Source organism: Hyposmocoma kahamanoa, unplaced genomic scaffold (assembly GCF_003589595.1).
Source record: "Hyposmocoma kahamanoa isolate Upper Pololo Valley unplaced genomic scaffold, ASM358959v1 172, whole genome shotgun sequence".
In the NCBI taxonomy this organism is placed as follows: Eukaryota; Metazoa; Arthropoda; class Insecta; order Lepidoptera; family Cosmopterigidae; genus Hyposmocoma; species Hyposmocoma kahamanoa.
Genome location: NW_020653622.1, coordinates 74791 through 89705, shown reverse-complemented (window position 1 = coordinate 89705; position 14915 = coordinate 74791). Strand labels below are relative to the sequence as shown.

Genomic DNA, 14915 nt, shown 5'->3' with positions numbered 1-14915 from the left:
ATGCAATCGCGCGTTTGTATTGATGCAGTCGCGCGTTTGCATCGATGTAATCGCCTAAAAATCGCAAGTGTAGCGATGCAATCGTGCGTTTGAACCGATGCAATCGCCTATAAATTGCAAGTGTAGCGATACAATGGCGCGTTTCTATTGATGCAGTCGCGCGTTTGCATCGATGCAATCGCCTATAAATCGCAAGTGTAGCGATGCAGTCGCGCGTTTGCAACGATGCAATCGCCTATAAATAGCAAGTGTAGCGATGCAATCGCGCGTTTGTACTGACGCAGTCGCGCGTTTGCATCGATGCAATCGCCTATAAATCGCAAGTGAAGCGATGCAATCGTGCGTTTGAACCGATGCAATCGCCTATAAATCGCAAGTTTAGCGATGCAATCGCGCGTTTGTATTGATGCAATCGCGCGTTTGCATCGCTGCAATCGCCTATAAATCACAAGTGTAGCGATGCAATCGCGCGTTTCACGAACGCGCGTTTGCATCGCTGTTAAAGTCGCCGTGTGTAAACCACTCTAGTGTCGTGGCCTGTATATTTAAATGAAGTTATCCACACGCAAAATAGGCGCCTTGTCGTCGAGTTGCGGACACCAGCCCGTTACACCAAGTACCAAGTACCAAGTTATTCACATATAGGACAACACGATTATCTGTCGTTCACGACTTTTTTGACGGTACGACGACAGACTGTCGTGACAATGGGAAGAACTACAACGACAGCCGTCAGACGATAAATAAAACGTCACGATTAAAATGTGACGACAGATAATCGCAGCTTCAAACGATTCTGTCGTGCAAATGACAAGGCGGCTGTCGTGAACAGATAAATTGTCGTCACGATTTACTGAAAATTTCAATTAACGTCCACGACACAACCACGGCAGATAGTCGTGATATGGGAACAGGCTAGACGCGACAGACATGAAAACTTGAGAATATGTTTGTTACTTTTATTTATTGTAGGCGTAGAGTGATGGTACCACGGAAGAAAGATATGTGGTCTGTGGATGGTACCAATGAATGGTACAGAATATTTTTGGGATATACGGAGACGTACACACAGTTCAGTTGTTGGCGCTGTACTATTTCAGCTTTTTAATTTGTGATTTCAGTGCAAACGAGAGTTGATATTTAAAAGTGATATGCCCATTTGCCTGATGAGTTGCCAGACACGGATGGCCCTTATTTCATCTCTATTTCTGGTTATGTACTCGATGCATTTTTATCACCGTGACTATCGTTCCAGTTACAAAAAAATCACCGTGACTTTGTCATGATTTGTTGCGATACTGTAGCGCGTCCGGAATGTTTGCGGACGCGAGTGTAGACGGTTTTGGTGCGACATTGCGCAAGCGCTGCGACGCATCGATGCGTAGGGTATGCGCTAGCCGTCACAGACTCCTGAATGGAGTAGCTGATAGGTGGGACAGCGGTCTATTTAGACACTGGTCCTCCCTTCATTTAAGTTTTCGTACTAACATAGTTATATAAGTTTGTTTGTAATACTAACATTCTATGGATCCACTGTTGTCCGAATTAAATGCATTTTATTTTATTTTATTTTTATTTTATTTATTTGTCACACCTGTCACTTACGTCACTCCAAGCAGTGACAACTCTGTGCAAAACGCAGAGATGCAAACGAGAAGCACGCTTGGACGTCTTAACTTGTTACCTTACTACCAGTTACAGATCTAAAAAGTGTAAGATAGTGTAACAAAAATTTAAAAGTTTATACAAGCTCAAATGGCTTTGGTTGATTGCGCATAACAGTGAGTGTTAGGTGTTAAATCAATCACTATGGAAAAAAAATATATACTGATTACTTACTATACGGTATGAAAACACGAGTTCTAAAAAATTTTTTTTTCTCTAAAACTTCACCTCGAAATTTTAAAAGGAAACCTATGTATTCAATAGATACTTTACATATATCAATTATTTTTTTTATATCAACTGAACTAAATAGAACACGCATGCTATACGATATACGTGTTTCAAATGGTTGTAAATTCGTTTGTAGAAAAAAAAAATCTGAAATAATGACAGTGTCCCTGCCACTCGACTTGAACAAAATGAACCGGATTAGTAAGGGAAAAATTTGAATTCGAGGAAAGGTAATTAGGTCTAATCACTACATATATTTTGGTTTGTACGTCCAGAAAGAGGGACGTCGTTAAGTAATAGATGGCGCTGGCATTTCTTTTGTTTCGCCATACAATCTTTACATAAATTTTTAGAACCCGAAATATATTTCATAAAGGCAGTGTGTCAACTTCAAAACATGTTTATATAACAATATGAGCCTAGAAACCCAGAAGAAAGCATGAATTTGGAGATAATAGGGAAAAATACATCCCGCGTTATCCACCAGGGTTCTCATGAGCTAATGATTCTATCCTCATTATGTATAAGGTACTCTTTGGGCAGTATCGACTGTCAAAAGTTTATTGTTGGTAAATTTCTTATGATTATTTAATATATTATGTTTCTTAATGCTTTAATAGCAGTAATGCTCCTTGTGAAAGAGTTCGTCCAGGGTAGTACTGCCACTTTTCCTATTTCTGCCACCAAGCAGTAATGTGAGCATTACTCGTTCCGGTTTGAAAAGGTTAGGTTGAAAATGAATATTAATATAATAACGTTCCGCAATAGGGAAACACTGTGTCGCGGGTGCCATGGACACACACATAGACAACATACATATTATATACACAGACGACAAATTACACTCAAACTCACGAGAGAAATAAATGTAGGCCATATAAATATTTCTCCCGGCCCGGGAATCCAACCCGGGACCTTTGCGTGGCAGTCCGGCATGGTCACCGTTCGGCCATGGAGGCAGTTACTGAATTGATATTCAATTATTTTGTTATGTGAAATTACTCCACTAGTTTGTTACAATTATTAATACAAAAATCGAACACATAGAAAAAATTCCTTCGATCCGTTTGTATTCGAACCGACGTCTTCTAGCATACCGTGCCTGGATCTATATATTTCGCCTCACGAATTTTTCTGTGTTTGTTGTCGTGTCTTTAGCTTTATCAATGACTTTTAGCCGTAGCGCCATCTGAGAAATTTTAAGTATTTCGTCACCCAGTTAGATACCTTTACAGCTACCAGCCCTGGCTAGAGATGTCGCTATTCATGGTATTTAAATTTTTATTGAATTGATATGGAATTATTTTATTATTAATTTATTAAAATTTAAACTACGGTAAATTTAGTACGGTAGTTTGTAGCTACGGCTAAAAAGTCGTTGAAAAACCAAATACAAAGATACGACCCAAGCGTATAGAAAAATTCGTTCAGCTCGTCCGCTGGTTCAGCGTCTGGCACGGTATGCTAGAAGACGTCAGTCGAAGGATTTTTTCTGAGTGTTCGATCTTTGCATTAATAATTATAAAAAAACTAGTGGAGTAATTTTACACAATAATAATTGAATATCAATTCAATAAAAATTTAAATTTATTATGTTTTGTAAAAAGTCATGGAACAATAGTTGTTAATGATGTTAGTAATATAGTCCTACAATCCTTCAGTCTTTCACAAATAATCTTGTATAGTATAAATATGGGACAAACTAGTAGACGAGTCACTTAATAGAAGTCGGTTATCGTTGCCCGTGGCTTTCTGGCTAAATGCCAGCTGTTATTTTCCAGATTCAATGCCGTCGAAAGAACTTTTACTACGAGGACTGTGCAATTCATGAAAGATAATTATTTGCCTAAATCGCTGATTCTCAGAGTGGTCTATATTGGCCACCTGAGGTTCACTCCAACTTACAAAGGGTCCATATTCGAAGCAATACTTTCTCAAACTCGTATCTTATAAAGAATGATTATTCAGGAGACAGCAAAACTTTCTATTTATTCTAAATCTCTTATCAAGGGTGTTAATTTAGATGTATTAATTTAAGAATAGGTAAACGCCAGTGTGAATATGAAGAAAATGTGATGTGAAATTAGCCTGCAAAATTTGTACATACGATGCATTGACTTACAAATAAATGGACGACGGGTCTAATACAAAAACCACGAAAAAAATGTCCCAAGTCAACCTATTTAAACATAGTGACATGTAAAGGAATATGAAAAGGCTAAAACGTTGAATTTAAATTGTAATGTCATCGCAGTACTGTCTAATTTTGCTTGCTTCGCTGTCAGTCGAACAAACGAAGACTAAAGCGTGAATGACGCTCTGTATACGATTTTAACGCACTATAAGTTCGGACACTTTTTAGCCCGGACCCGACGTCCATATAATTGTAAGTCAATAATACGATGCATTTTTTGCATTACACTTACTTTGTGCTTTAAGATACGAATTTGATGTGTAATTTTCAGTATATTAATTTTCAGGTTTGTTTACCTAATTTCGGTGGAATTTTTCGTGTAATATTATTTAATATTACACGTCTTATTTTAACGTTGAACGCTCCCACACATTTAATATGACATTCGTAGAGAGGATTTAGTTTTCCTACTACTTAATAACCTGTTAAAGTAAGGAAATTAAAGCCTCTCTTTCTTCTTCTTCTTCTCTTATTGTTACCTAGTAATAAGTTAATGAAACTATCTTTTTATTTAAAAAATACAAAGTGAATTTTTTTATAGTATCAAGTCACGACACGCTTGTCCATAACAGTTGCCGTGTCACTCAGAGCTTTAAATCGCAAAGGTCTGAGGGGCACTGCCACTGCGCCCGTCACCCTGAGACAAGTTGACAAGTCCATGTGCCTGCAATTTCACCAGCACCCTTACCCTTTTAAACCGGAACACAGTAATGCTGACATTACAGCTTGGCGGCAGAAATGGGTAAGGTGGCAGTACTTCCCAGGACGAACTCTTTTACAAGAAAAGCACTACTGCTACTAATTATTTTCAAATAATTATAAAATGTTGTATTCAAAGCAGTTGTTCGTGAATGTCATTTTCGTGGAGAAAAAGTTCTTTACAAGCATTGACTTACAATTATATGGACGTCGGGTCCGCGCTAAAAAGTGTCCCAACTTATAGGGCGTTAAAATCGTATACAGAGCGTCATTCACGCTTTAGTCTTCGTTTGTTCGACTGACAGCGAAGCAAGCAAAACTAGACAGTACTGCGACGACATTACAATTTATATTCAACGTTTTAGCTTTTTCATATTCCTTTACATGTCACTACGTTTAAATAGGCTGACTTGGGACATTTTTTTCGTGGTTTTTGTATTAGACCCATCGTCCATTTATTTGTAAGTCAATGTTTACAAGTGAGTTATTTTATTTGAAGTGACGATATGACAAGCGAGTTTTCGAAATATACAAAAGAATACAATTTTGATTACAGAATCGAGGTACACTCTGGTGAGCATTTCAACAATATTAGATATATTGAAACGTTAAACGTTAAAATTTTGGATATTTCTTAAAAAGTTATTGATCTTGTTTTACTCATCAGATAGTGTATTTTCGATCTCAGTCCATATTTACGGAATAATAGCTGGAATAAATATTTTGGAAAAGTTTCTGAATTGATGTTGTTCACATCAGTACAGAGTAATAAAAAACTTGCTAAATATACCCAAATCTGCCAGACTGCTACATTTAATACAAGTTAACATGTTCTGCCACGATGAAAATGAATAAATATTAAATCTGCCCAAATGGCAGAACTCTGCCACAAATGGTCACACTGTCTCAATCTCAATATGACATTGACATTGGCAAGAGGCCTCTTGTCAAAACGCTTCTTTGCTAAAAATATTTATTGCCTAAACATCTGTCACATTGTAACAAAAAATAAAACATTTTTTACTTATATCATTACTGTTTTATTGATTATTTGATTATGTATTTTATAGCTTGTTTTGTTTTATGGGTTTACTATAAAATAACCAATACTTTAGGTAGGTAAACATTCAACCGAATCTGTGGTCGAACTAAATCAATTGCGTTATGTTCTTGCATTATTCTAAAACACATCAGTTTAAAGGTTTTTGATATCTCTTATATGTACGGAATAAACGCTTGGGCACATTTTGATTACACCCTGTATAAAAAGAATTGTCTATATTTAAAAAAATTATATTTACCTGTGTTTGAGATAATCTTCAACTCGGTTCTGTCCAAAGACATGAGCCCCAAATTAAGGCCAGAAAACAACGCACTGAATATCAAACAGATCAATATTAAAGTCAGAGTCGCCCATAGAGGCAGTAACGTGTTATGTGTTGCTAATATTTTGAAGTTCTCCTGCCCTTGGTGGATGTATTTTTCTTCGTCTTTCACCAGGTTTGTCTTTATGTTTTTTGCGCATATGTAGAGCTTTGAACCCTGGATTGGGGATGGGGCGGTTATTTCTACCAGGGCTGAACGAGGTGTTAGGGAATCTTTTATTACCTGCAAGTAAATATAGTGTTCTTAGTAGTGTTGCAAATAATTGTATATTCGGCATAATATATTAAATTACATAATAAATAGGTAGTTTTAATTTGATCCGCAACCTTCTTGTATTTCTACAAAAAATAACTCATTTATGAACAATTTCTCGGATCTTTTAAATAAATAAGTGAAAAATTGGGCTTTCGCGAATTAACTGTGTTTTTTCTTCTATTCCTGCTATTTTTAAGAGGGAGCAGAGGAAAAATTCCTAATCTTCGATTTGGTTTTAGAGGGGTATATCCACTTTAAAGTTAAAAATAAAATATTGTATGAGTAACTACACGATATATTCAAGCATAGACATTAATCAGAAACATAAAACAATAAAGTTTCCTCGATAGATAAAAATCACGAAATGACCTCTAATTTTCACATTTTTTCGATTCATCCTCGAAATGCTACAGGTTATTAGGGCAAAAATTAGATAATTAATTATATTTATGCATGATCGAGAACTTTCATTACGGATTTTTTAAAATCCCTTTAGTTTTAGAGTTATTCCGCTAAAACGAATTTAAATTTAATTAAAAAAATTTAATGCGCAAAATTCAACATCTCCTGTCGCATGTCACGCGAACTTCAGGCATATATTTGTTTCACAAATTTGGGCAGAGCCAACGTCAAAACTTTTTTGGCATGCATCTTAAGTATTAAGTATTCGATCGAATAGCAAAAAAAGGCCGAATAAGTAACCGAATATTGCAACTCTATTGTAGAGTAAAATTATGTCTAATGCCAGTACGCCTGATGTAACAACAGTTACTGATTTGTCCCATCAGTAAGTAACCCTAGGTTACAAAGTAAACTTAAATTTCGTATCATTAAAATACTTTTATCCACTACACATATCATAAACCCTCTATGATGTGTTCAAAAACCGCAAATTACAACCAGCATAGAGGTAAGCTGTTTTCTCAGAACAAATTTCTTAGTGAAAATGTTATTATTGCTTCATGATAACATTGAATTCGATTTTATTATTACATTCAAATTTCGAACATCTCTGAAAAACAAGACAATTGGATTCGACCTCAATTTTAATACCAGTCGAGATGAAGTTTTATTCGAAATGAAATGTCAATAGCAAACAATTTTGACATTTCACACATTACTTGCTTGATATCGAACGATATGATAGTTAGGGCCGACTCTATTCTGTCTATGAACTAAATAAAAACTACGGTTGTGTGACATGCGTGAGAAAAGTTTTTATTTGCCGCCATTTAACAATTGTAACATGCGGTTCCTGAACACATCACAGAGAGCTTATATATAGAGATAGCGTATAGATAAAGCAGTGTATGTAACTGTATATAATTAGGCATTAAAACACTCGTGTGATGTTTTAATGAAATCGCCTGTCGGCTCGTTTTATAAATCCACACTCGCATTTTAATGCCTTACATTATGTACCAGTCACATAAACTACTATACTACATATTATACGGAAACTATTGGACGGAAACTATAATATTATACAGGACGTCTCACGGCTATACAACACGGAGGGAAAGTACCTTAAATACTGTAGCTAGAAAATTATACTGAAAGAAGACTGCATTTTGATTTTAAAAACAATTCGAGCAGTCGAGAGCAGGAATCGAACCCGCCAAGTGTGAAAAAAATCATACTTATAATTATACTTTTATTAAACTGATCGGAAGCCTCAACGATAAGGAATGTTTTCTTCTAAATAACATAGCATCTTAAATAGAAAGAAGACCAGTCAACTAATAAACTGTATTAGCAGGAAAAAAAACGCGGGTTTTTTTTTTCAGGATGTTACTAGTGTTCCGTTAAATGTAACGGCGTTTGTATAATATGCATAGATACGTACCATGTACTCTCCCTTGTTTATAAATTTGCAAGGATCGCCATAATCTCCAACTTCGTGTGTAAACGCAATTGCGGTATTTTCCGTCAGCCCGTCGCCGAAAAGCCTGCAAATCATTAAATAAGGAATATTCTAAAAAAAAATGCTGCTGATGCGCGGGCGTAATTACCCTCTAACGTGACAAGTTTACGGTTATGTCTTTTCCATCGAACCTTGTACAACAGTTTTTGGCACAATCTCAGTACAGAGTACTAAAAAAAACCGTCCTCAAAAGTACGTGGAATTACATATAAATTCATCACCTAGTTCTCCACTATACGGCACTTGACACAGGAGATAATAAAAATCGGTTCTCACTAAAAGTATATTGAGAGAAAAACGCCTTGAATTGGAGGATAGCAAAATCAACCATTAAAATAATTGCTCCTTATAGTAAAATTTAGGCGCTACTTATAAAAATTAATCTTCATGCGTGAACAACCACCCTTAGAGGTGGATGATTTTCTTCACAATTAATTAAATAAAAAACTTGAGAACCTCCTCCTTTTTTTGAAGTCGGTTAAAAACATAAGACTATTCAACTTCACGAACCCGTACAGTCCCGTTTCGATGTAGCCCCGTGCAATGTTTGGCTGTTCCTAAGATTGAAAATTTCGCTCAAAGGGCGTCGCATCGGTTTAATGACACAGAGATAATTTAAAAAATGCTAAGAATGCACTGAAGGCTATTCGGAAAACTAACTTCCAAAACTGCTTCGGGTTGTGGAAGCGGAAGTTTTACTAGCAGTCGAGCTCATTGTCAAAGAGTTTGTCCAGGGAAGTATTGCCACCTTACCTATTTCTGCCACCAAGCGGTAATGTCTGTCGTCCGCTAACTAAAAAGCGGCTATGTGACGAAATATTTTTTTGAGATATCATAAAAACCCATAACCCAGTTTTAGAATATTTAAATTGTATAATGCTATTTCAGCTATGCATCGTTAGGATAAGTCCCGATAAATCGAACATGTTAACTAATTTTAACTATTTATAAAAGAAAATTTTGTGCTCTATTTTTTACTATTTAAAACGGATATTTGACCATTTGTCACGTTTTCGTTAGTGTACGGCAGATGTGAGCATTATTGTGTTTCGGTTTTTAAGGGTGCTGGTGAAATTACAGGCACATGGGACTTGTCAACTTATGTCTCAGGGTGACAGGTGTTATAGACAGGAATGTCGCTTAAGAGGGAGCAGAGGAAAAGTGCCTAATCTTCGATTTGATTTTAGAGGGGTATATCCACTTTAAAGTTAAAAATAAAATATTGTATGGGTAACTACACGATTCATTCAAGCGTAGACATTAATCAGAAACATAAAACAATAAAGTTTCCTCGATAGATAAAAATCACGAAATGACCTCTAATTTTCACATTTTTTCGATTTATCCTCGAAATGCTACAGGTTATTAGGACAAAAATTAGATAATTAATTATATTTATGCATGATCGACAATTGTCACTACGGATTTTTTTTTAATCCCTTTAGTTTTAGAGTTATTCCGCTAAAACGAATTTGGTACTTTTAATGCGCAAAATTCAACATTTCCTGTCGCATGTCACGCGAACTTCAGGCATATATTTGTTTCACAAATTTGGGCGGAGCCAACGTCAAAACTTTTTTGGCTTGCTCCCTCTTATCTATTGCAAGTATTATTCGTCTTGTCACTTATTATCATAAAAAAAACCTTTGAAGGATACCACGAGTCGAATTATGAAAACGTTGAAACACGTTACGTTTTGGTTTCCACTCTGACCAGGGACGCGAAACACTACACAACGCTTCTTCGTTTCTATTACAAGTTAATGCGATTACGAGTCCAACAAGAAAGGTGGATTCCCAAATCGACATTAACAAAATTTTGATTTCGCATATTCTGATTTAACACTCACCTGAGCGTCACTGCCGTATCAGCTAGAACACTTGGTATACTTTCGTCTATGATCTTTGGTTCCTTTGCAGAGTCCTCCACTCGTATGCCTTCGATCCTGACCTTTGGCAACACAGCTGAATAGAACATAATAATTATTTTTATGAAAAAAAAACCGACTTTAAAACTGCTTGTCCCCTTTCGTCGCTACCGATAATTGAATTAATGAGATTTGCAGATTCTATAGACGAAATTGAGAACTTTTAATAAAAACGGTTTTTACTTTTTATGCTTAAAAAGTTATAAAAGGATGATGACCATTACTGCACGCATCTTACTTAGCATGTCCAGTAAATTCATATTTTTAATTATCATACATTAATTAAAACTACATTTTTTATAAGTCTCAAATCCATTAGAGCAGCAGTTAATTTTGAATAAAAGAAATATTTGTAATTCTAGTGCATTTCCTGGTCAGTACTTATGGCCACTAAGGCTCAACTCACACTAGCGTAGAGACGAAGCGTCGCGTCGCATCCTGATTTGCAACTACAACGCCTGGCGACGCGCGTCGACGTCTGACACCTCACTGCGCCCAAGTAACGCGCGAAACCGCTCGACTTCAACCAAGCGTTGATGAGCGTGTCCATATTTACATAACACAAATTTGTACCCTAATAATGGGAAATTAGAGATGAATAACCTATAGACGAAAAACATGACGCGTCGCGTCGCTTCCACTCTGCGCCAGTGTGAGTTGAGCCTTAAGGTGACATAATGCAGTATATTATATAGATTTTAAGACTTTCGTGGTTATTCACTAAATGATTATCACTAATATCAGGTTTCTTACCACGGTATGACTTCTTTTTATTTTCCCGATATTTCGGAACGGTTGCACGCTCCATGGTCACGTCCAGTCAACCCGTGAAGAAGACCCTTATTATAGATATTAGTGATAATCATTTAGAATGCAGTATATTACATTTAGGTCGAGATTCATAAAACGAATTTGGCTGAAATTCAGAGACGTTCCTATGAGCCGTACCAAGATCAGTCTTAGCCGTGTACATGATTAGCATTGTCTCGACTTTTGAAATGAAAACGTGCGTTTGTCTCAAACGTTGTTTGGCAGAAATATTATTGTTATAGGTCCCGGTGAAAGAGTTGCTGGAGATGACGACTGTTTCGCCTGGAAACCAAAAAAATTGAGAAGGATTTCCCCAGACCGCATTGAAGATTACTTCCCAGAAGCTATCGATAAGGTCGCAGTATCTTCAATGCCAGAAGATCACAGCTATGGCAGTCACTACCTCAATCATCACAAGTTGTGCAAAAAAATTGAGTTTACGCTAAGATGCTATTTTGACATTTGGGAGTACGTTCTCAAACTCAAATATCGTCTCTGAGTTTCAGCCTTAGTTTTCGACAAAGCAAAATGGGTTAAGCAAATACAAAATTAACTTCGCCGAAGTTTACTTCGTTTGTAAATACGAAAAACTTGTTTAGCTCACCGATTTTGCTTAGTCGAAGTCAAAAGCGGTTTTTTAAATCTCAGCCTTAACGTCTTCAGTGTTGCCAGATATGTGATTTGCAATGTACCTTATTTTTAAGGAAAAATTTCAGAGATATCACAATTAGCCGGAAGAGCTTCCCTACGAAGTGCAGCCGGTTATTTTTACCTAATATACTTATACATGGAATGTAATTCTATAAGTTTGTTCGATTTTAAACGTAAGGGGTTGTAAAGTAGTTTTTTCTATTAAATTTAAAAATAATCCGCTGTTTTGAATGAAAATCGAGGAATAGATTCAGAATGTAGGTCTTATATGGTTTAAAAAGCGCCTTATGTAATGCACATGCCAGTTTAAAGTTAGGGCATGCCTCCATATTGCACCGGCTATCGTTCTTTGAAATGTGCATTATTTGTTTCAAGTAGTTCTCTCATCTTTATGACTTTCACGTTGAAAAATCACTTTCAACTTATGACCACAAGTGCCTTTATTAAATCAACGGTGCACTATCTATTATTACTAGTAATCAGTAATCAGTAATCGTTTATTGCATAGTCACATGTTAATAATATTAAAATTACAGTACATGTGACACCCTGTAAGGGTGTTTGCAAAGAGAGTGGCGCTATACACATTTTAAAAATAAGATAAAAATTATTACACAGTACTATTTTACTAATTGATACCACGCATACAAAATGGTGTCTAGTAGGACTATATAATTTACACATTCTGTTTCAACTCTATACTAATTGATATAATTTTAAAACTAAATACTAATTGAAATAATTTTACCTACATACATTTATACACAGAAACATACAATTAGAATTTTCTAATATTATTTCATATTAAATCATTTAAAAAAAGGTCATCAAAAATATCATTAAAGTATTCTGTTATATTGTAATAACTCCTATCAATTAAGAGAGTTTTTAATTGTCTTTCAAAAGCCTTGGAATCTTGAGTACATTTTATGCTGTTCGGAAGATGGTTATATATTTTTATTAACATTGAGTGGGGACCCGATGAACACAATTTCATTTTTGAACTACTATTTTCAATATTCTTTTTTTGTTTTAATGCAAAGTAAATAAGGTAAATTTTTATTCCTATTTTACTTTGTTTGATTATAACAATTATACATTGAACAAAATATAATAACATACCTGTAACACTTGTAAAATCCCCTTGCAGCGTCGCTTGTCGTTGGTTTCTTATTTTTATCAATGAATCTTCTCCATGTTCCTCATTTTGAATCGGTTTTATCCCGTTCGCCAAATGCAACTTGGCCATAATTATATCTTCCTTGGATATCAAATCATCATTACTTCTATTTATTACCAATGATTTTTCATTATTATTGTTTTCATTCAATTCCGTATTACGTTTGTTTTTGTGACCATTTCTCATTTCATCGTTATTGTTCCATTCAATTTTCATTACCGATTCTTCATTATTTATATTTCTGTACGCATTATTATCTGCACTACGTTTTATTCTTTTTAACCTATTTGTCATTAAATCATTATTGTAATTTTCTAAATTATTATATTCTAATTGATCTTCATATTTATTATTTAAAGAATTCCTGTAGTATGCCACACGTTTTCTTTCATTTTCTACAATTTTACTACTTTTTAAATCAGTATCTAAATATTCTCTATTACTATCTTGAACAGGAACTTCTCGTATATCATAAAATTTACCGCTGGTTTTTGCAAATTTTCTACCATACTTTTCGTGGTTTTCTATACGTTTTCTTCCGCTTCTACGAGAGCCTTGTAGAATTTTATTAAATTCTTCTTCATCTGTGTAAAAACATTGGATTGTTTTGTAACATTTTTTTTTGAGTATCAAGTGACGTGGCGAACAAGTCGTGAACTTGGTGGTAAGCGACTCGAGAGGCGGCGCGGGTCACGACTTCTAAACACGCTTAGTTTGCCGGTTCGAGCGCTAAGGGTTGACGTGTGCGTGTTATAAAATATAATTCAATACGTTCAGCAAATTCTACGGAAATAGTTGTATGTACACACGCCAGCACATCAAGCTACACAATGACGTATCTTGTTCCGTTGCACTGGAGGCGATTTTCGAACAAAAATGTATAGTCTGATGTACCGTTGTCCGTACATACATAATGTAATAGCGCACATAAACCGATTTATTGAATAATGTAGTGAGCTAGAAGCCCATTTTATGCAGAGTTTCCGTTGGTTTGTTGTAAACAATATTTTAGACAAATTATTAGATTTTTTTTTAACATCAAGTGACGGGACGAACAACTCGTGCGCGCGTAAGTAAGCGAAACGCCTGTCCATAACAGCTACAGTGCCACTCACAGCTTCAAATTGCAAAGATCTAAGGGGCGTTGCCACTGCGTCCGTCATCCTGAGACGTAAGTTGACAAGTCCCATGTGTCTGGAACTTCAGTACTTCCCTGGACAAACTCTTTCATAAGCACAGAACTGTAGTGTGACTAATGATGATATGTTATCCGAGAAATTAATGTTTAAAGAAATTAAATCATAAGAATATCTATACTTTTCTTGCGATAAGGAGGAAATAAGGAGAAAATAAAAATAGTGACAGGGGGTCTATTCTTGTTCTCCATTCGACATCCGACCGAAGCAATTACCGTGAAATAAGTTTACTCGATAAAATTAAAAGACGCATGATGCGAATGAAGCTTTGTACTTAACATTGTCCTTTGATTTAGTCGAGTACGAATTATTTGTCAGTAATTGTCAGGGGCGAACGTCCGGCGGAGAACGGGCACACCCCCTGATCACGGCAGTATACATAACAAATTTGTAAAAAAAAACCGACCTCAAAAGTACGTGGAATTATGTCTATTTGCCAAGTTTTATTGAAATATCCCCTAGTTCGCCACTACACGGGACTTCACACAGGAGATAATAAAAATCACTACTAAAAATATATTGAGAGAAAAATGCCTTGAATTGGAGAATAGCAAAACCAACCGTTAAAATAATTGCTCCTTATAGTAAAATTTAGGCGCTATTTATAAAAATGAATCTTCACGCGTGAACAGCTACCATTAGAGGTGGATGATTTTCTTCAAAATTAAATGGGTGGTCCCAGTCCCATCCCTCAGGGGCTGTTGCTGTCACTCTTCGGCCGAGTGTCGAGCACTCAACAGCCCCTGAGAATGCCTCGTGGAGAGGCGAAACACGTGTCGGGTATATTTTTGGTGATG

General features: G+C 35.8%; 1 protein-coding gene across 1 annotated transcript in view; it reads right to left on the bottom strand.

Annotated features, from left to right (window-relative positions):
• LOC113225738 (metal transporter CNNM2-like) overlaps window positions 1-12991 on the bottom strand; it is a 53640-nt gene extending 40649 nt beyond the window's left edge. The window contains exons 1-4 of the mRNA XM_026458140.1: window positions 12865-12991; window positions 10204-10318; window positions 8277-8379; window positions 6091-6397 (exon numbers count right to left, since the gene is read on the bottom strand). Of these exons, the coding sequence (XP_026313925.1) occupies window positions 6091-6397; window positions 8277-8379; window positions 10204-10318; window positions 12865-12991 (652 nt within the window). The remainder of the gene's footprint in view (window positions 1-6090; window positions 6398-8276; window positions 8380-10203; window positions 10319-12864) is intronic.
• Between the last annotated feature and the right edge of the window lie 1924 nt (window positions 12992-14915).